This window comes from Ovis aries, chromosome 5 (genome assembly GCF_016772045.2).
Source record: "Ovis aries strain OAR_USU_Benz2616 breed Rambouillet chromosome 5, ARS-UI_Ramb_v3.0, whole genome shotgun sequence".
NCBI classification, from domain to species: Eukaryota; Metazoa; Chordata; class Mammalia; order Artiodactyla; family Bovidae; genus Ovis; species Ovis aries.
The window spans coordinates 41,091,239-41,112,543 of NC_056058.1; the positions used below are offsets into that span (position 1 = coordinate 41,091,239).

Consider the following 21,305-nt stretch of genomic DNA (forward strand, 5'->3'; position numbering starts at 1 on the left):
GGTCCTTACTTTTGCTAGTCCCTCTGTCTGCTGGCTCTTCCTGAAGGTATACCCCGCCTCCCCCCGCCACCAGTGCCAGCGGCTCAGGAACGTGACCCACTGTCCAGCAATTGCTTTTTCCACTTAATACTATACACTGGCAGTCTTCCCAGGTCAACAGAGCATCCAGGGACCACACGGGGTTATTCACTGAACTGACCTGTCTTGTTGGGTCATTTCCAAATTTTATCGCCATTTCCAATACACTTACTTACATAATCTGGACTCCACTTGCAAATATGCTTTTATTTCAGAGATTCTGATTTTAGTATGGAAACATGTCAGGATCTAACGAATCACATTTGCTATGCTGTTTTCTAATTTTCTTTTCACTGTGAAACGAAGCAGAGGGGGAAAGATGGCGCACTGCTTCCACTGGGAACAGCTCACAGTTCGAGGTCCTCCCCACTCTTCTGGGAGCACCCAGCATCTCCCTCTAGTAGGTTCATGAGACATTGACCCATCCCCAACTTACAGAGGACCGTGTGACTCAGGTTCTGCTCATCAGGACCTTTCATCCCCTGCCTGCAAAAGATGGTTTAGGAGCATGAGATCCAAGTTCGGCCAATCCAAGGCAGGCTTGAGCCCCTGGCTACAGTGATGGGGAATTTGTAGAGGGACTGACCCAACTTCTGGGCTGAGTCTAGGGCCCCTGGGGCCACAACAATGAAGTCTGTTGAGGAAAAAAGTCATCAAGGAGGAAAGGAGGAACCAGAGGGAGACCTGACCTTGTTAAGGTGCCTGGATCAAACTATAGCTGAAGGTGGACCCATGAACTTTCCATGTAATTTCCTTGTTGAAAGTTCCACCCAGTTTGCCTTGTTTTTTCTGTCACTTGTATCCAGTCTTTCCAGCCACCCCTACACATCACTTTTCCCATATTCTACTTGTTGGGGTATCAAGCTCCAGAGCCACACCAGTGGGAAGAAGGGTGTTGGATAACCTCTCCCCACCCCCACCTGACCTCTTCTCCAAGTTGTAGGAGGAAGAGAAAGAAGGGAGGAGCGGAAAAGGAGGAAGTGGGTTGTTTACAGACTGTGGTCTTCAGCTGCTGTTGCGAAACTTTTGGAGCTGGATAGGCACTAGGGGGGACTGGGCTGGGGGCCTAAGGGTGGGTCCATCCCTCTGCTCTGCCTGCTGCCCATCCGAGGGGCAGCTTCCCACACCAGGGCTGGCCCTGGGTCAGGCTCACAGGGGTAGTTGGCATACCCAGCAGCCTGTCTATACTCAGTACAAAGTCCGTGGGAGAGAACCGCACCCTTGGGGAGAATGGACAGGCAGCTTCCCTTTCTCCAGCTGGGCCTATGCCCACCCAGCAGATAGCGCCTGTGGGAGCGCCCGCCTCCTTCCAGCCTCATAAAAGCACCCCCAGGGTCTTGCCTGGGTCAGTGTCAAGGCCACGGCGGCATCATGGCAGACCACTCCCTGCACCTGGTGGTTCTGATCCTCCTCGGGACAGCCTTGTGTGGTGAGTGGATGCGGGATGACCAGTGGGGGCCGCCAGCTTGCAGGGCAGTCATCGAGGTGGCCCCTCCACCAAACAGGACTATTCCCCAGCCCCACATGAACAGAAGGCTCTGGAAACCAAGGAAATCTCCAAACTTTAGGGATTTGGGGGTTGTTTTTTTTGTTTTGTTTTGGCAGTGCCAAGCAGCTTGCAGGATCTTATTCCCCAACCAAGGATTGAACCCCTGCTCTTGGCAGTGAGAGTCCCAACTACTTGACTTCCAGGGGATATTCTTAAAACTTTGCATCTAGCTTTCCACATACTGGAAAACCGAGAGGCAAATGCTGGCAGGGATGTTGGGTTTGAGCAGCTCCACTTTCCTCGTGTTTAAATTGAAGCCATCAGGCCCACTGTGTAGGCATGAGGTTTTCCACAGGTTCCCTCACTCCTTATCGTTTGTCTTCTCAGCCGTTCCTCCCTGGGGCCCCGGAAGGTTGTAATTCTGTTGGGGAGGATTGCAGGATGGAATTCCAGGTCTGAGGGGCTGTTACAGCCACTGAAGGGTGGGGTGTTGTAGTCCATAGGGGATCCCTAGGGCTGGGCTGCAGTCACCCCTGAGGTCCTCACGTTGACCTGCCTACCTCTAGCGGCACAGCCCCGTGGCCGGATCCTGCGCGGCCAGGAGGCTCCATCCCACTCCCGGCCCTACATGGCATCCGTGCAGGTGAACGGCAAGCACGTGTGCGGAGGCTTCCTGATAGCAGAGCAGTGGGTGATGAGCGCAGCGCACTGCCTGGAGGACGTGTGAGTGGCCCGGGGCAAAGAACGGGGCCGCGGGGCGGGGCGGGGCGGAGGGGACGTGATTCTGATGCGCGTCCACCCCACTCCCAGGGCCGATGGGAAGGTGCAGGTCCTCCTGGGCGCGCACTCCCTGTCGCAGCCGGAGCCCTCCAAGCGCCTGTACGATGTGCTCCGCGTAGTGCCCCACCCGGGCAGCCGGCCAGAGACTATCGACCACGACCTACTCCTGCTGCAGGTCTGTCGGGTCTAGCCGCAGTTCCCCCGCTGCTCTGGGACTCCGTCCCGCCCTGGGCCTAATGCTCGCTTCTGCTCCATCCCCCAGCTCTCTGAGAAAGCCGTGCTAGGCCCTGCCGTGCAGCTCCTGCCATGGCAGCGCGAAGACCGCGACGTGGCTGCGGGCACTCTCTGCGACGTGGCGGGCTGGGGCGTGGTCAGCCACACCGGCCGGAAACCCGACCGCCTGCAGCACCTACTCCTGCCGGTGCTCGACCGCGCCACCTGTAACCTGCGAACGTATCACGACGGCACCATCACAGAGCGAATGATGTGCGCAGAGAGCAACCGCCGGGACACCTGCAAGGTGCGCAGGCGGGACAGGACGGAGAGGGTACCAGCCTGCTGGGCTTGGGGCCCGTAGAGGGGCGGGGCGGCCCTACTGTGGGTGGGGCCCGTAGAGGGGCGGGGCAGAGGGGACCTGCCTGTTAGGGGTGGGTCCAGGAGAGGGGAGGGGCGCCCTGGGGACCGGGCAGAGAAGGTCAGGTATGCTGGAGGGCGGGGCCAGCAGAGGGACAGAGCATTCGGACAGGCCAGGGGGGCATGGCTGGCCTGAGGACAAAAAAGGGTTGGGAGGAGAAGTGACAACTGGGAGAGGATGTGGATACGTTAGGACTCGAGCTTGAAGGCTTCGAGGGGCTGCTGCGCATAGACTGGGACGGAGGGCGGAGTGGAGCTTGAAAATGGCGGAACCGAAATCCGGAGGCGAGGCCTTGATCGGCGGCGGTGCGTGGACCCTGGGGAAACTGACGAGTGAGGGAATGATTGGGGCCTCAGGGCTGAGCGGAATTGCAACAGGCTGGAACTGCAGCAGGCTCTAGTGGACCCGAACCAGGATGCGGGAGGGCAGGCCTGCACCGGACCTCACCACCCCGCTCCCCGCAGGGCGACTCCGGAGGCCCGCTGGTGTGCAGCAGCGTGGCCGAGGGCGTGGTCACCTCGGGCTCGCGGGTCTGCGGCAACCGCAAGAAGCCCGGTATCTACACGCGCTTGGCGAGCTACGCGGCCTGGATCGACAGCGTCATGGCTGAGGGCGCAGCCGCCTGAAGAGCCCCTGAGAGGCTGCAGCCATGGGGCCCAAGCAATAAAACCATCCATTCCTGCACCCAGTCCACCTTTATTGATTGCACGCTGCCTGCAGGAGTGGACCGAAACGAGCCAGACTGAGGGGGCGGCGGAGTCTTGGTAATGATATACCAGGAGGCAACTGAAAGGCTGAGACGTGCCTGAAGGAGGGGCATTCAGGCTCAAGTCCGGAGGCCCCATGCCCTTCAAGCCTGGCTTCGCTTCACGCCTCGGCCACATGGTGGCGCCCTTACTCTTCCCAGGAAATAGAAGTGTCCTGAGACCTAGCAAGGGATGCGGGTCGGGTAGTGTCCCCTTGGTTTCTGCTTCCCAAGAGGAATGTGAAGGCCTACTGTGTGCAAGACCCCGCTCTGGGCTGAGATCTAGGTACACAGCCAGGCTGTGTTCTTAGAACCGTGTCCCAAATGGGGAAACGCTCAGAGACGCTGTGCGACTCTCCTGAGCAGCCTGGAATTCAGCCCTGAACAAGGCATCTGCCTGCATTCACAGGCCGTCCTCACATGCAGTGTGGCTCACTGACTGTCCAAAGCTGACTGGTGTCCCAGAGCAGCCCCACTGATTGGGGGCCCAGATGACTCACCACCTTCCTGGGTCTTGGTTTTACCCTTCTGTGCAAGATGACAGGGCAGAACCCAGGGACTGAGGCCCTGGGCCCTCTCCCACTTGGACAAGGGGCCATTAAAGCCCAGCATCTACTTGGCCCCAGGTGTTAAGCCTGACCCACAAAGGGAGCCTCTGACCTCCCTTTGGTCAATAACGAGATTGAGGGTCTGAGAGATGGCCATATGCCCCACGAGGGACTGGAACTGGAAACTGGCCAGGTGTTTTTCTGCTATGAAGCATTCATTCATATGGAAGCTCTTGAGACACAGCTAAGACCCAGCCCTGCTCATAGCAACCAGGTCAAATATTCCCAAATGCATGGATGGAACTTCTGAGTGATCCTGATGATGGGCTGGGGGGTTCTCCTCAGTGTGCTCAGGATTTTTTTCTCATGTGGGATTTAAGAAGCTGCACGCACTTAAGTGAGAGCGGCAAGGAAAACGTAACTGCTGGTCAGTCAGCCATCACAGACTCACTCGTCCCATGGTTATTACTTCCTGAATTAAGCCAAGACACTGGGAAGTGGCCCTGAAATGATCCAGTTGGGAGGTGGAACAGTAGGATTACCAGCTTTAGCAAATAAAAATGCAGGCTGTCCAGTTACATGAGAGTTTCAGGAAAATTTTGTTAAGTATGTCCCATGTCCCATGTAATATTGGGGACAGATTTAGACTAAAATACCATTCATTGTCCATCTGAAATTCAGACTTAACTGTTCTGCATTTTATCTGGCAACACTAGTTGGGGGTACAGATGAGATAAAACAGTGAGCAACGGCACCTAAGGTCAGTGACTGGAGCAGAACCAGATGGAGCTGGTGGAGACACAGGCTCCTACCATCTACCTGGGTGGGGTGGGGGGACACATTGCTGCAGTCACCTGTGACCCTGTGACCCTGGAGGGCTTCTGCTTTCACTTCTATCTGGAGGATGGTGTCTTCAGCCTCCTCAGCCACAATGGGGTCCTGCGGGCCTGGCTCTGAGGAGACTGAAGGCACAGGAGACATGTAATCAGAGGGACCAAACTGCCTCTTCCTGTCACAGGAATGCCTGCTCTTGTCCCCAGAAGGGGACCTGTGTGGACATGGGGTGGGGGAAGGATGAGGGGCAAGGAAACCTCCCCACCCACAAACCCACTCCCAACCTGGAGGACACCCCAACAGGGCCCTCAGATGACCTGACGGTTCTGAACAGCCAGGCGCAGGCATGCATGCCCACTGGGCTCGTCACAGCAGCTCTTGGGCACTCTGGTCATCCATCGCTCAGTGACAAGCTGCCCCAAACTCGGTGATGCTGAGCTATCCCATCCCCTTCATCTCGCTCAGCTTGTGCGGGTCAGGGTCACACAGGCATGGAAGTGTCCCTGCTCCACCCCCTGGATGACCAGACCCAAGGGGCCAGCCTGCAGGTGTTCAGAGGCTCTAGGAGGAGGCCCAGGAGCCAGGCCAGGTCCCACCAGCCTCAGGTCAGCCAGCACCACCTCCCATGCACAGGATGGGTTGGAGTAGGTCCAAGGGGAAGGGACCAGGACTCGTCCTCCAGGGAGCATCCAAGGATGGTGGCTGTGGTGTAAACCCCCACTATTTAACCTTAAAGCAATGAAATATGAATGCAAGAAAACACGCTCACTTTTCTAAAACAAGTAGCTGCTTTAAAGACTTTAGAATGACTTGAGAAAGGCAAGTGGCTTAAAAAAATATATGGTCAAATGAGGTAAAAGGCTGAGAAAATATATGCAAGAACCTGGGCCATGTGCCGCTCCACCAGAGAAGCTGCCCATTTCAGGCCCATTTCTCCAAGGGGCTGGGGCACCAGCAGCAGCACAGTTGGGGGGGTACCTCACAGGTCCCTGCAGAAAGCACCACTCAGATGGCAAGACATGGACACCCCTAAGTGCTGGGGCCACAGGCAGGTGGGCAGCTGGCCCAGGTAATGGGGCCCCTGGAGTGCTGCCAGTCCCTGAAAGCCTGACACAGCAGGCAGCATGCTGAGCTCCGCAGGACACCTACCCAGCCTGCCCTCCCTCGAGCCTCCAGAAGGAAAACAAGAGAAGCAATTACCGCTTAACAGGCAGGCACTGTGCCCAGGCCCTGGGGAGCCACATAATCGGTGAGTGGTTGCTGACGAGGCAGGACCCTTCGGGGCCACAGCCTGAGCTCCCAAAAACCTGGTGGGGGAGGGGAGGAAGGCAGGGAGGCAGAGAGAAAGAAGAGACAGAGACACTCCTGTGTGCAGGAACCAGGCAGTAGAGAGCAGCCTCCACCCACATCCAGCCCACTGCTCCCCCCCAGGACGCCTGCGTCTGGTAGACGGTAGGTGCTCAATAAATGCTGGCCAAGCAGGAAAACAACACACACAGGCACAGAATCCCATGCCTGTGGGGGGTGGGGGCTGTGGGGAGGTGGCACCCAGGACACCGATAAGACACCTGCTGCCCAGGGGGACGTTTCTGGGGCTTGCCCATGTCAGAGACAGCAGTGACAGGTACAGGTGGGGGACCCGAGGCTGACGTCCGGCTGGTGTCCTTGACAGCAGCCACTGGACGCCTGGCAGGTTCATGTGTCATGTTCTAAAGCACACAGTCCTCAGATCCTGGACCCTCTGAACTGGGACCTAGGGGTCCTTGGGGTCCTGAGGGGTGGCACTTGCCGTGGTTCTGCCTGGGGCAGGCCCCAGGCTATCTCAGTCACCACCTCGCAGGGTGATCACGTGGCTAGGTCCTCCTGCCAGATAAATCAACAGGCTTCAAGGGAGAAAGAGCCTCGATGGCTGGGCTGAGGTGCCAACTTGAGGCTTCAGGCTGTGTCCTCACTGGCCCTGTCGGTTACAGGGGTGCTGGCGCAGCAGACAAGGCCCCCAAAGCATAGTTCCAGGGTGGTGGTGTCTAAGAACACCCAGCGAAGGTCTGGAGCACGTGGCTGCTCTGTCACCAGCAAGGGGACAGCATGGCTTTCCTGTAAGTTCATCAGGAATCCACTGACATTTTGCACAGCAGAGAAAACTATAAATAAAACGAAAGACAACCTACAGAATGGGAGAAAATATTTGGAAACGATGCAACTGACAAGGGTGCAATTTCGAAAGTATACAAACGACTCATATAGCTCAATATCAAAAAACCAACCCAATCAAAAAAACTGGCAGATCCAAATAGACATTTCTCCAAAGAAGACATGTGGGTGGCCAACAGATACACGAAAGCATGCTTCACATTGCTAATTATTAAATAAATGCAAACGAAAACCACAATAAGGATTCACCTCACACCAGTCAGAATGGCCATAGTTAAAAAGTCTGCGAATTCTGGTGAGGGCATGGAGAAAAGGAAACCTTCCTACATTGTTGGTGGGAATGTAAGTTGGTGCAGCCACTGTGGAGAACACTATGGAGGTTCCTCAGAAAATGAGCAAATATCCAGGCAAAATTATAATTCAAAAAGACACATGCACCTCAGTGTTCACTGTAGCACCATTCACGACTGTCAAGACATGGAAACAACCTACAGCTCTATCACCAGATGAATGGACAGACATGTGGCACATAGACACACAAGCAATATTGCTCAGCCATGAAAGAGAAGAGTGCCACTTTCTGCAGCAGTGGATGGACCCAGAGATTATCATACTAAGTGAAGTCAGTCAGACGAAAAAGAAAAAAGACAAAAATCACTTGATATCACTTACCTGTCAAATCTAAAATATGACAAATGAACTTATTTACAAAACAGAAACCAACTCAAACAAAGAATGCCAATTTATGGTACCAAAGGGGAAAGAGGGGAGGGATAAATTGGGAGTGTGGGATGAGCAGACACACACTGCTACATATGAGCAAGATGAACAACAAGGTCCTACTGTACAGCACAGGGAACCATATCCAATACGCTGTCATAAGCCACAATGGACAAGGTATGAAGAAGACCATGTGTGTATACATATGACTCAATCACTGTGCCATATGCCAGAAACAACACTGTAATCCTTACTATAATAACTTAAAAAAAATTATCCAACTAATAATTAAAGACCATAACAAGTGAAAAAAAGAGAAAAGAAAAGAAAAAAAGAATGCACTTACAGGCTGAGATGTAGTCAGGGGTAGCTGAGGGGCATGCGCCACCAGAGCCCCCCACACAGGCAGTTCTTGATCCAGCGCTGCTCCCACTGCTTGACGGCGGTGGTCTTGTTGGGAGACTTGAGCATGGTGACGCAGCCGCACCTGCAGATAGAGCAAGCAGGTGGATGGGATGCTAGGCCGGCTGGCTGTAGCCACAGGGCCTGGCACATGCTACTGCACCTCAGGAATGGTGTTCCCTGCACCCCTACACCCCACACAGTGAGCTAATTCCTCCATATCCTTCTGTCTCCACTCAATACCACCCCTCACTTCCCTGAGTAGACACAGGCTTGGCCAAGCCTAGTGGGGTGGCCCTGGGGTCATCTGGCAGCAAGCGGGGCCACATGTGCATGAGCAGCGCGGAGCGGCCACGCCTCCATCTCTGCCCTTGTCAGGCCACTGGGAGCTCCAAGAGGGCAGGCTTGGGCCAGCCGCTCGCCGCTACCCCTCACCTCGGCCCCACCTTTTATCAAGATCGCCAGGGATACCCACTCAGGAGCCCCAGGCAGACACAATCCTGGGACCCTGGCTCATAGGCTGGGAAGCTGCCAGTGGTGGAGTGGAACAGCATCTCCTGCAGCTGCTCACCTGGTACACGCCTTGCAAGCCTCTGTGGGGTAGGCGCCCAGGTGCAGCCTCCGCAGGTGGTCCATCTTGGGCTGGCCTGGCACCCTGATGGAGAGGAGCAGGGGAAGGCTCGGGGGTGTGCACATGCACATATGCACATGTGCACTGGCGCACACATGCACATGCAGACACAAGCGCATGCGCACACACAGCTGTATGGGTCAGTCTCCTAGAGGCAAAGCATGTGTGAGAGCAGGGAGAATCCGGGAGCCGGACTCCTACACACCCTCCGCGCACAGGCCCCTGCTGAGGGTGGCACCTAGAGCAGAGTGGGGCGAACCCATCAGGATTCCTGAGGCTGGGCACTCGTATCACCCAAGTTTGAAAACTTCCGAGAGTGTGAAAGCCCTTTGGCCACCAGCCACCTCTCTGTGTAAAGTGTTTCCTGAAACTCGAACACAAACCACAGTGTGTGATTCATCAGGACGTTCCTCCCACGGCTTTAGAGATGAAAAAGAAAATCCGGAAGTGGAGGAGGAAGGCCCAGAGTCTTCCCGGCGGTGAGGGGGGCTGTGGGGATGCTAAGGCCCCTCCCCAGTAGAGGACCATGTGAGAATCCATCCCACGACACCTTGAATGGGAGGCGGCCTGTGGGGTCCTAGGTTCGCCTTCTGGCCTGGTGTCTATCTCTGGACTGCACCTTGGAGATTGAGTTTACCTGCCTGTAAAGTGGGGACAAACCCCCACCCAGGGTGCTGCTCCCTCAGCAGGCCTGGGCTTTCTGGACTCCGCACACCCAAAGAATGGCCCCCGAGGTCACTCCCAGCCAGGTCTGCCTAAGAGTGTTCTGCTTTCTGGGGCCTTGGGACCTGCCAAGCACTCTGGGCTGCAGTGCGATATATAGTGGGGGTCGGGGGGGGGGTGTGTGAACCTGAGCTCCAGAGGGGCTGGCTGGAGCCGGAGTAACCAAGGTTGGCCACATGGGCCCTCCACATGGGCCATGACAGGCCAGGGGGGAGATGACATCACCCAGACAAGCAAGGACACAAATCTGTACAAGACAATGACCTGTACACTATAGTACAATATAGTGCCTGGATGGAGGGAAGTGACAGGGCAGGGGAGGTGGGTGAGGAGGGGAGGAGTCTGGGGGCAAGGAGGAATCTCAGGGGCAAGGGAGGGGAGGAATATCGGGGGTAGCACTCAGGTCAGGCTAGAAGGAAGCAGCAGGCACAGCATGGGCAGAGGCCCTGAGACAGACATGTGACAGGGGATGTCAGGCAGGGGAGACCCTTCTGGAAGAAAGGGTATACAGGGCCCTGAGTCAGAGGTGGGTGTGCATACCTGATGAGGCCATCCAGCTGCAGGCTGCTGGAGCCACCAGGAAGAGCAGGGGCCTTGCCAAAGTGCAGGCGCAGGGGCTGCTTGGGCTGCAGGCGGCTGACCAGTCCATCACTCACAGGCAGCCAGTCCAGGCTGGGGATGAGCAGCTGACTGGGCAGTAGGCAGCACTCATCCACCAGCGCCTCGTCTGGCTCACTTGTGGGACCCTCATCACGACCTATGGGGGGAGCAGGGGACGCAGGACATCATGCTTAGCGGCCATGCCCACAGCACTGCCCACCAGGAGGCATCATGGCTTCCTCCAGGCTCACAGAGTGCCAGGTGCAGGCTCCAGCCCTGCCTTGACTTCTTGAAGAGCCTGGGAAGCTCCCTCCCCTTCTCGGGCCCGGTCCTCTCCTCTGTAAAATGGGGACCCATTTATTCATTTAAAAAATGTGCAGCGAGTACTGGGTGCCCTTCTTGGCATCAGGGAGGCAACAATGACAGAGCCTGGTCCCAGAAACACATTACACAGGACAAGTAGAAGCCTAAGAGTGGCTGATGTTTACTGAGCACCCACGCTGTTCCTGGATCTGTGCTAGGTGCTGGGGAAATAGTAGGGGGGCCACAACAGAGCAAATTTGACCTACGGGAGATTACATTATGGTGGAGGACTCAGCCAGGGCAGGAATTTTGGTGGGGAAATGAGAGAAGAGGAGCAGGTGTCTTACAGCAGATCCAGAGCTTGGTGAGCAGGCGAAAGAGCAGGGACATGCTGTCCTGAGTGTCTGAGGTAGCCGTGTACACAGGCAGGCAGCTAGGCTTCAGCAGGCCCCAGATACGGATGACAACCATCAGCTCTCGCAGCATGCCCAGCGATGTGCCATCCCGCAGGAAGCTGTGGCCTGGTCGCAGCGGGGAGCCCTATGGGGAAGAAGGTTCTGGTTGTGCACTTTGTGTTTGAACATTCCAGGACCTCTGAGTTGGCATCAGATGGCCTTTGGGGAGGGGTGGGGGCAAGGAGGTGGGGCTTCTGGGAGGAGCTAAGCTGGAGGAGGTGGGGCAGAGGGCACACCTGGTTGGGCAGACTGGCCAGCAGGTAGAGCACAAAGTCGCCCACCCACTGCAGGAGCTGCTGCAGTGCCTGGAGCGTGTTCATGTCCAGAACGAACTCCTCCGTCTTGAGGTTGATCATGACCTTGTCAATGTCTAGGAGGGGACAGGCAGTCAAGGAAGGCTGGGACCTCACACAGGGGACCCCTGGAGGGCAGGGCTGGAGGGAGAAGTTCTGGGTACCCACCACAGGGCTTCAGGACACCCAACGCCCCTTGGACCCCGTGTAGGACAGCCTGGAGTTCCCGCCAGCCTCCAGGCGCCCACACATACAGTGCCCCTAGGGATGCCACCCAGGCTGCCTCATCTTTGTTCCTGGTAACACCCACCATGTGTCCCCACGGGCAGTGGTGGGGGGAGGGGGGCACATGCGAGACACCTGAGGGATCCTCCCTGGCAGAGAGCGAGGGCACTTGGAGGGTGGGGGCGGTACCCAGGGTGGCCTGCAGGATGGAGCTGGACCCACCGACGTCTGTGATCTTGGCACAGATTTCAGTCAGCCGGTCACCAGGACTTTTGTCAGGTGTGTTGAGCACGTGCGGGCGCAGCAGCGACTTCAGCGTGGAGCTGATGGCGATGAGGAAAAGCTTTGCGTGGTAGTCGCACACGCGAGTCACCGTGCAGGGCGACAGCTTGCACAGCGAGGCCTTCATGGCCAGGATCCGGGTGGACAGGACCTGGGTGGCCAGGATGTGAGCAATTCGGGCTCGTGCCTTGGGGCGGGGCCAGAGCAAGGCACTGGGGCCAATGGGCAAGGGGCTAAATCTCTGGGCTTTGCCCTCCTTCTGGCAGAATCCTCCTTCTTGCCCACCTTCCCTCATAGGACAGCAGGGTTTCAACCTGTGGGTGGGTCTGCCCCAGGGGCCAAATGGCCGTGTCTGGGATCCCTAACGATTTGGGGGTGCCTGGCATGAAGTGGGTGGGGGCGGGGATGCTGCTCTACCCCACCTTATTCCTCGACCCTGATGTCTCCTGGGATGCCACGACTGAAGGACTGATAGCATCACCGTGAGCGCACACAGCTAGCAGAGCACTGAGTGGTTGGACTCTAGTGGCGTCCCCGGCTCTGAAGCCAGCTCTCTCCTGTGCAGTTCATGCCGGCAGCACCCTCTCACATCTGAGCTCTCTCAGGTCTGAGCCCGCACATCTGAGCCCTCACACATCTGAGTGGGCTGCTAAAAACCACACGACTTCTCCTTTCTGTTTCCTCCTCGTGTTGGATACTGGGGCACAGAGGACAATTCCGGATTCCTAGCAGTGCTGACCTCAGGGAGGCTCTAGGTTTGTAGTTACGCCCAGCTGCATCTGGGGGATCATTTCTTCCTGCCCCTCCCATCTTTAAAACTCAAGGTCACTGTTCTTATCGCAGGGGCAAAGGCCTCCACTGACACGCAGAGGCAGGTGCAGCCAGGCCTGCAACCGCACCCTCCTGGGCTGAGAAGGCAGGGAGGAGGGCTGTCTGACCCATGGGGAAGAAGAGGGCCCCTGGGGAGGGAGGGGATGGGCCAGCACCTGCTGTAGCTCGGCCTTTTGGCGCGTGTACTCCTCGTGCAGCTTCTCCACCAGGCTCTGCACCATGCCGGGCTGCACGTGCAGCAGGATGTCCCACCAGTCATAGCCAGTCACCATGCAGTACTCCAGCAGGAAGAGCAGGTGCCGCAGGGCCAACCCCACATCCAGCGAGTGGCCCATGGACGGCGAGATGCGCAACATGCTCAGCTGTGGGGGGAGGGTGGGGCATGAGGGGATGGGAGTCTGAGCACCAGGGACAGGGCAGGCTCAGCCCATGTGGGGTCCTGGCCTGCCTGATCTCCTGTCACATGGGAGGGCTACAGAGCCACAGCCTGGCCAGGTTCCTCCACTTGGGGGCCACGTGGTCCCCCCCACTAGGCCAAACCCATCCCTACCCAGCCCATCCCAGATGCAGAAAGTAGGGCCAAGTAGGTACACTGCCCAATAGCGATTTCCTGGGGAGTAGGGGGCACATGCATGTGTGAGCAAGTATGTAAACACATGTAGATGTGTGTAAGCAAGTGTGAGAGTGGATGTGAGAGGCACCTGTCCTCCTGCCAGGCCACGGATAGGTTCCTCTGAGAGGCAAGAGGCCAACACAGGGCACCTGGTGCGCATGCAGGGGAAGGGTGGGGGACACGCCAGAACCCCACACGAGGAGAAGCCACCCGAAGCCACCTCCTGCACAACGCCCGCAGGCCACAGGCCTCACCCTAAAATAATGAGTGCACCCCACAGACAGAGGCACAGGGCTCCCCTCACTCTTGGCACCCCCAGCACAGCACTGACCCTGCCATGGTTGTCAATGCCCACGAGGGCCAGGGAGGTCCAGGAGAGTTGCATGGCCTTGAAGTGCACAGTGGGGCCTGTGGTCCGGGGGCGCTTGAGAGCTGGCTCATCCACGGGGCGTGGGGCGGCAGAGCTATAGAAGATGGCCATGGTCTGCAGCGAGAGCCGGTGCACGATGTGGACACTGCCGTCGTGGAAGGCCAGGGCCAGCCCTGGGGGTACATGCAGGTCAAGCGGCCAAGCCCAGCCTTGGACAATGGGAAGTGGCTGAACCATGCCCAGCTTGTTGGCAACCTCATAGCCTTTCCAGCTCACTGGATATCAAGAGCAGTGTTCTCATCCCCACTGGGACTGATGTGAGGCTGGGGCAGGTTCCCACGACCCTGAGACTGGAGGCCAAGGCCACAGTGCACCCCTCCCTCTGACCCCCAGGAACCCTGAGACACTGTACCGAGGCCGGGGTAGAACTGGGTGTCACTGGCCACCTTCAGGTCAGTGTTGGTGAGTGAGATGGGCAGCTTGGGCAGTGCCACAGCAGATACGCGGTCCAGGTCATTGGTGGCCGACAGAATCCGCCATTTGAGAATTGTGGGCTGTTTGTCACCAACTGAAAGGGGATGTGGGAGACAAGGGGCAACAAAATGAAGATGAGACTGAAATGCAACAAGGGTGGACTGGACCCAACGCCCTTCCCCTCGTGGGGCCCCCAGCCAACTCATAGGAGCAGGGAAGGGGGGCGAGGGTCCCCCACAGGGCCCGGTCCTGGGCCTTCATAGCAATGGGAGGAGGTGTCTGCCTGGGCAAGAGGCTGTCAGCTGGCAGGGATGGCAACATGCTGAGGAGGGGAACCCATCCCAAACCATGCTGCCACACAAACTCCACAATTTTGTGGACTTGGCTGGTCTGCGCGGGGTTCTCTGTCCCTGTGGTCTGAGAGATCCTGGGTGGACCCCAGGATCTGTCCAGCTCCCTCAGGAGGTGGACAGACAGGCCCCTCCTGGCACCCACAACCTCAGTGCCACAACGGAGCCCACCAGCAAGAGGCAGGGTGGTTCCCATCCATCTGGGCTTGGTCCCCGCGTGCTATGGGCAGAGGTGCCCAGACACCAAGGTGACTCCGAGACAAGCCCAGGCCCCCAGCCAGTGGCCAGCACTCCAGCTGCCAGCACTCCAGCTGCCTTGGGGGGCCGGCAGACTTAGGGAAGCAGGCTGGAGCAGTGAGGTGGTCCAACCCAGGAGTGTCCAGCTGTGTTTCTGAAACAGAGTTTGAGGCTGGCTGTGATAACACGCCTCTGCGCCCACCTGTCCTGAGAGCTCTTCCCCAGACGTCTCAGCAAGAGGGGTCTCCTGGAAAACATCATCCCACAAGGAGACGGAGGCCCAGAGAGAGGCAGCACTGAGCAGAGCTGCCATGGTGACAGCCAAGGCGATACCCAGAGAGGGAGCACGTTCAGGCCAGGCCGGCACCAGCCACCCACACTGGCTTCCTGACAGGCTTGGCCGTTTCTAGGTCACATAGGAGAGTGGCCGCTGTCAGAGGCTGAACAGCTTGCCTGAGTCTACCTGGACCCACTGTCCACCCAAGTCAGGCCACCCCCTCTACTGTAGGCTGGACAATAGCTGGTAGAGTGGGGCCCGAGGGAGACCAGTGTGGGCAAACGTGAGGAGGAAGGGGCAGGAGAGGCAGGTCTGAGAGCCCACAGGGCCACGAGGCTGGGACAAGGGGCAGGGGTGGGGGGCCGCAGGTGAACTCAGCAGAGACCCTTCAGCACCTGGATGCCTGCCTTGGGAAGAGGCTCCACCAGGACGGGAGGCCCTTCTGCATGAAGTCTGGTCCTACTATAACAAGGTCCCAGGGACCTTGGGACTGTAGGGCAGGTGGGGAGCTGGGCCAGCCTGGGACTGGGAAGGGCCAGGACCCCACTCAGGAGGTGCAGCCCGACCACCCTCACACAACTCCTCTGGGGCTGTGTTGAGCAGCGTATGTAACCCACCTGAGGGCAGATGGACCTCAGGGGCCTCTTAACTCAGGCCAGTCACTCCAGGGCCAGGAGCACTACTGCAGGGGGAATGCCCCTGGGCTGTGTGGCCACAGTTCACCCCTGGCATCTTAGCCACACGGGTATCAGCAAGCGGGCCCCTCTGGCGGAGACATGGGGCTCCGCATGGGTTCAAGGTCAGAGAGGGAGGGAGAGGTGGGCATGTTCTAGCAAACTCAGGCTGCCACCACGCCGCCTCGCTGCACCCAGGGTAGTCTGAGTGTGCCTGGCCACCTGAGCGACTCACCAGCCGGAGAGAGCTGCTGGAAGATATTGTTCACAGGAAGCCCCTCCTTGCGCAGCGACCAACACTCCACCACACTGCTCGTCTGGCTGGATGCACACAGCAGTACCTAGGGGTGAGTGCGTGGTGAGGGGCCTAGAATAGCCCATGGCCTCTGTGGGGTTCTGGCTCGTCTTAGGGCTCACATGCCACTGTGGGTACAACCCAGGCCTGCCTGGCCTGCGTCTGCATCTGCCCACCCACTGGCCTCACTCCCATGGGGAGTGCTGTGCTGTGCTGGGGTGGTCATCCATGGTGCCCCAGCAGGAAGCAAAGGTACTAGGGAAACACATCAGGGACTGGTGAAGCTAGGGCTGGTCAGCACAAGGCTACAAGGGACCTCAGGGAACCTGGTGCAGGTAGCTCAACTTTGCCTCCAGAGACTCCCCTGTCCTGGTCCTGGGACCTGTGGATACATCACCTTATGGAGCAGAGGGGACTTGGCAGGAGGGATTAAGCTAAGGCCCCTGAGATAGGGATGACCCTGGATTCCCCAGGGGGCCCAGTGTCATCACAGGGTCCTTATAAGAGGGAGGTGGAGGGTCAGAGGCAGAGAGACAGGAGATTTGCACTGTTGGCTGTGAAGATGGAGGGAGGGGCCACGAGCCAGAGATGCTGGTGCCTCTAGAAGCTGGAAAAGGCAGGAGCCCCTGGAGGGAGCAACCCCGCCCAGGCGTGGGTTTAGCCTCGAGGTGGTGGGGCGGGCTCACTTGCTCCGACATGTCGCGGGCCAAGAACTTGAGGTGGGTGATGGCAGGCAGCCGGTCGCGGCGGCTGAGGTCGGTGGTGCAGCGCATGAAGAGTGAGGGCAGGAGCTCGGTGTCGATGCGGCACTTCTCATTGACCACGCTCACGCACACCTTGTACAGCTGCACCGGTGATGCGCTGCTGCCATCTGCTGTGGCCACCACGATGTTGCCGCCACCTGTGAAGGCGATGTCGGCCAGAGCCACACGGCCGCGCAGCCGGCACAGGCTCTCAGTCGAGGTGAGCACCTGCCCGCTGGGCTTGAGCAGGGACACAGTGACCAGGCCGCTGACTGTGACAGCGATCCAGCCCTCCATGGGCTTGCCCCCGAACAGTGTGAGCGATGGTGAGAACTTGACTCGGGAGAACTTTTCCCCGAAGCTGGAGGCACCAGACTGTAAGGGAGGGGAGGGGTCAGCTGCAGGGGGTGGGGGGGCGCCCAGTTCATGTTCGGCCTTTAGGGGTCTACCTTCGTGGCCCGAGGACCCCTCCTGGGAACCGCACCCTCAGGAACACAGAGGAACCAGATAGCAGAAGCCTCAAGAGACCAAGCCTGAAGTCAGATTCGGCTTCAGCCACTGAGCGCTGGGTGACACAGGCCTCTCTGACCCTCAGTGTCCTTGTCTGTATGTCCAAGAACATGATAAGGTCACAGCTAGACACACAAGGGACAGCAGTCAGCCGTGTTTTCTTTAGGGCCAGACAGACATCCAGTGTTCTCAGGTGCTCAGTTCAGCCACTCCAGGCTCCTTGCGTGGGTAGTGTGGGAGCACGGCCTGAGCCACTGCACAGAGCAAGCTGGGCACTAGGTAAGTGGCTGTAGGACTCAGATATGCCCCCTGCAGGCAGTGCTGGGAAGCACAGCTGCCACTGCTCTTTCATCTTTTTGCCCCTGGGCCCCCAGCCACTGCCGCACTGGCCTCTGCCCCAGCTTTGCCTTTCCCAGCATCCCCGGAGGCAGACCCTAGGGAGGCCTGCAAGCCTGACTCCTTTCCATCAGCACAAAGCATCTGTCACTGAAACAGCATGAGCTGGAGACTGCACAGAGTTCCTCTGAGTAGTGGGAGACTCTTTGCCCCTCTGTCTGGGGATGAGGAGCAGACTCACTAGGCTCACCCAGGCACCCCCAGGCTCATGGGACTAAATATCCATGAAGGGCAGGGCTGACTACAGCCCCAGCTGAGTTTCCTGGACGTGTAGGTGAAAGCAGTGTTAAAAGAAAGAAGCAAAAGCCCCTAAGTGAGCCCCAAGGGGAGATGCTGAAAGTCTGAAAAAGAAACCTCCCACAGAAAAAACGGTCCAGATGGTTAGGCAGTAAGCCTTGCAATGAGTCACTCCCTAGGGGAGAAGGGACAGGAGGCAGACACAGGGAAGGGATAGAAAGAAAGGTCATTTCCCACAGCATCATTCCAGGAGGCCCTCCTGGCTTGGGAGTGGAGCTGACCAAGCCACGTGAGCTCTTGCTGCTGCCATAGGCCTCACCCAGGCATGGCCCCGACCAAGCTCCCCTCGCTTTCTCATACTGAACCCTGGCCCAGTCCCTGGCCCCACCTGACAATGAGGAGAGTGACGGCTGAGATATGACTCGGGGACTGACCTCAGCACCCTGACCCAGGAGGCTCCCCTCTCAGGGAGACACTGGGCTGAACCGTGGGGTACAGACAGGAACCAAGGGCTGTCACCACGTCAAACCACGTGGGAGATGCTAGCAACACAGATGCTGACAACTGGGTGGCAGGTGTGACAACCTGGCACCATGAGAGGAGGAGCCAAGCCCTCCCTGGGCTTGAGGCCTGCTCCCCCAGGCAGGACACCCACCTTTTCCACATGCAGGGCCAGTTTTACACCGTTGTGCAGCCAGGACAAGGCCACGATGGGGTCCCCTTCCACCACGCTGCCCACGGGGCTCTCCCAGCTGTTGGCCAGGTGGTCAGCCATGCTCCAGCACTTGATCTGCCCATCAGCATCAGCTGACAGCAGACGAGAGCCTGAGGGGAAGGTGGGAGATTGGGCAAATCTGCATCACAAGCCCCATCCCCGCCGTCCATCAGGGTGGGGGGGCCGGAATGTAGAAGTCGTAGAGCAAGGGACCAGCACAGGTGAGTTCAGAAACAGGGGCGAGAAGAGCAGAAGCCTCAAAGGCACAGGTCAGGGTTTCAAGTCCCAGCTCTGAGCCTAGGGCTAAGGCCAGGAAGACAGAGCAGGCAGCCCTGGCATTCAGGGTGGAAGGCTGCCCTCACCAGACTGGTCCCACTCCAGGCAGGTGATGGCCTCGCTGTGCTCTGAGCGGATGGAGTGCACGTCCCAGGGATGCTCAGTGTCCAGGATGTGGATCATGCGGGTCAGGTCTGCGAGGGACAGTGAGGTCAGTGTGGCAACCACGGCCTGGTGCCCGACCACCCCAGGGGATTGGGCTGTCAAAGCCTATCAGGAAGCGTTAAAGCCAGGCTGCAGGGACTCCAGAAACATGATTTATACACAGGCAGCCCAAGGGGAGACCCATGGCCTTCTGTGAGGTTACAACTGTGCTTTCAAAAATGGACCCAAAACACTAACAGCGGGTGTCTCTCCATGAAAGGTTAGGGTTCTCCTCATCCTAAAGTTTCACGTTTTCCTAATTTCCTCTAAGAAGTGCATATTGCTCTGTGGTGGGAAGAATATCTGCCCTGCGGCAGAGTGCACCGCAAAGCTGGTGGCAACACGTGCAGCTGGAAAACTCCTGCAGGAGCTTCAGCAAGCCATAAGTGGCCACCACCCCCTCTCCCCCAGCCCTGCAGACACGGCCATTCCTCAAGGTTATCTCTGTGCCCCTCAGCACCCCTGTCTCAGAGGAGGAAACCCCATGGGAGCTGGGGGGAGGGCCCTATGAGGGGGCCTGGGATGGGGGTGGCACACCCTGGTCATCGCTGCGCAGGTCCGTGGTGAAGGCGATGAGGTTGCGGCAGGACCAGGTGCAGGCAAGGGGACCGGATGGGCAGTGGGTGCTCTTGGGCCATTTCTCCCACTCACAGATGTAAGCCAGGTCCATGGTGCCCAATTGCCAAGGTCACACAGGGAGGACGGTCACCAGCTCCTACAGGAGGGAAGACAGGCTTGTCATCCATCTTCACAGGGTGCCTGCAGGGCCCCGAGTGCGGTGGTGGATGCTGGTTACCACGGGGGACAAAGTGGACTCAACCCCTGCCCTGTGTGTGGCCAGGGAACTGCGTTTTACACAAGCATGGCCAGGGATCAATCCATGCAGCTGGGAGGAAGAGCATGCCAAGAGGAGAGAACAGCCAGTGCAAAGGCCCAGAGGCTTGACTGAGCCTGGGATGCTCAAGCAGTATCCAGGCCTGCAGAGCAGGAACAGAGTGAGTGGGGGCGAGAAGCAAGGTAAGGTTGGGGAGGGGATGAGGCAGGTCTTGCAGGGCCTGGGGGTTTTACCAGGAGGAAGATGGGAGCCCCAAGAAGCCTGTTTCTGTTTCACAGGCCCCTCTGGCTGTCTGAAGGGCACGGCTGGGGAATGGATGGTGGCGCTGGTCCAGGTGTACAGTGACGGGGACAGTGAAAGCTGCGACAAGAGGTAGCACCCAGGTCTATTCTTAAGGAGGACACAGGAGAACCAGTGAGGCTGCCTTAGACAGAGGTAGGGAGGCAGGGTGGGGGTTAGGCAGCAACTTGGGGCCTGGCTTCCAGGGGTACAGAAAGGGTCAGTGAAAGCTTGCTCAGCAGGCTCTTTGCACCCAGCCGCGACTAAGGTTATTTCCTTTCACCTTCCCAATCACATTACCCGCTGCTTCTTAAAGCCCCGCCCCAGAACACTGACACCCCGCCCACAAGCCCAACCAACAGTCATTTTAAGCTCTGCCCCCAAAGCCCTCCGGCCCCGCCCCTACAAAATGTGCCTTCCAGACCTCACTCTCAATTTGTCCCTGGCGTCCCCAGGCCCGGCCTAAACTTCTGTTTTTATTCCAAAGTCGCCAAAACAATCCCAAAGCCCCTCCTCCACACACCTGGCCACCTGGCCACCCAGGACCCGCCCCAACCCACCCGACAGTCCCTAAGCCCCGCCTCAAATGCATCCCAGGCCCTCCCCGGGGAGGTACAACCTTAGGCCCTCCCCGGTTTTACACCGCCCAACGCAGGGAGCCTCAGGTCACCCCAAATTTCCGCCACGACCCCCCAGACCACGCCCAGAGCCCTCAGGGAGCGTACCCAGCACCCTCTGCTCTCCAGGACCGCCCTCTGACTCCACAGGCCCTGCTCCGACCCATAATCCCAGCAGCGTCGGCGCCATCCGGAGGCTGGCCGACTGCCCAAGCCCCCAGCCCCACACTCACTGGACCAGCCTGTACGCCCACCGAGAAGGAGGCTGCCGTCTGCATTCGCTCTAACGCCCCGGCTCCGGCGCCGCCATCTTCCCAGGACCAACGAGTCTCCCGCGCAGCCCGGCTGCTTCCCGGAGACTTCTGGGACCTCAGTGGCTCCGCCCCGCTTCCGGGGTAATTTGCATACAATCGTGCCTTTCCAACAGCCATCTGCGTTATATTTGATGGAAAAAACAAACTTTCTCAATTTAAGTGAAT

The 21,305-nt window shown here is 58.2% G+C and overlaps 3 protein-coding genes across 12 annotated transcripts in view; 1 reads left to right on the forward strand and 2 right to left on the reverse strand.

Moving 5' to 3' along the window:
• The window catches only part of PLPPR3 (phospholipid phosphatase related 3), a 44,721-nt gene extending 36,284 nt beyond the window's left edge, over window positions 1-8,437 (reverse strand). The window contains exon 1 of the mRNA XM_042250435.2: window positions 8,326-8,437. The gene's annotated coding sequence lies outside the window, so the exon portion shown is untranslated. The remainder of the gene's footprint in view (window positions 1-8,325) is intronic.
• On the reverse strand, window positions 266-21,164 carry MED16 (mediator complex subunit 16). Of its 10 annotated transcripts, none has more exons than XM_060416431.1 (17): window positions 21,060-21,164; window positions 20,164-20,290; window positions 19,633-19,810; window positions 18,978-19,085; window positions 18,556-18,725; window positions 16,701-17,132; window positions 15,955-16,060; window positions 14,120-14,275; window positions 13,669-13,880; window positions 12,880-13,086; window positions 11,834-12,044; window positions 11,330-11,463; window positions 10,986-11,178; window positions 10,276-10,492; window positions 8,953-9,036; window positions 8,326-8,466; window positions 266-564 (listed from the first exon to the last, which is right to left on the reverse strand). In XM_060416431.1, exons 3-16 carry the CDS (start codon window positions 19,763-19,765, stop codon window positions 8,340-8,342), a joined length of 2,490 nt encoding a protein of 829 aa, XP_060272414.1. In that variant the 5' UTR covers window positions 19,766-19,810; window positions 20,164-20,290; window positions 21,060-21,164; the 3' UTR covers window positions 266-564; window positions 8,326-8,339. The 10 variants fall into 10 exon arrangements, with proteins under 10 accessions (XP_060272414.1, XP_042106367.1, XP_060272412.1 ...); XM_060416427.1 differs by lacking the exon at window positions 266-564 and adding an exon at window positions 5,878-7,249 and having other exon boundaries at window positions 21,081-21,164; XM_042250432.2 differs by lacking the exon at window positions 266-564 and adding an exon at window positions 5,878-7,249.
• Window positions 1,427-3,665, forward strand: CFD (complement factor D). Its single transcript, XM_012178435.3, has 5 exons — window positions 1,427-1,507; window positions 2,134-2,290; window positions 2,378-2,522; window positions 2,610-2,867; window positions 3,446-3,665. The coding sequence occupies exons 1-5, from the start codon at window positions 1,450-1,452 to the stop codon at window positions 3,605-3,607; spliced, it is 780 nt and encodes a 259-aa protein (XP_012033825.1). The 5' UTR covers window positions 1,427-1,449; the 3' UTR covers window positions 3,608-3,665.
• Window positions 21,165-21,305: the final 141 nt, after the last annotated feature.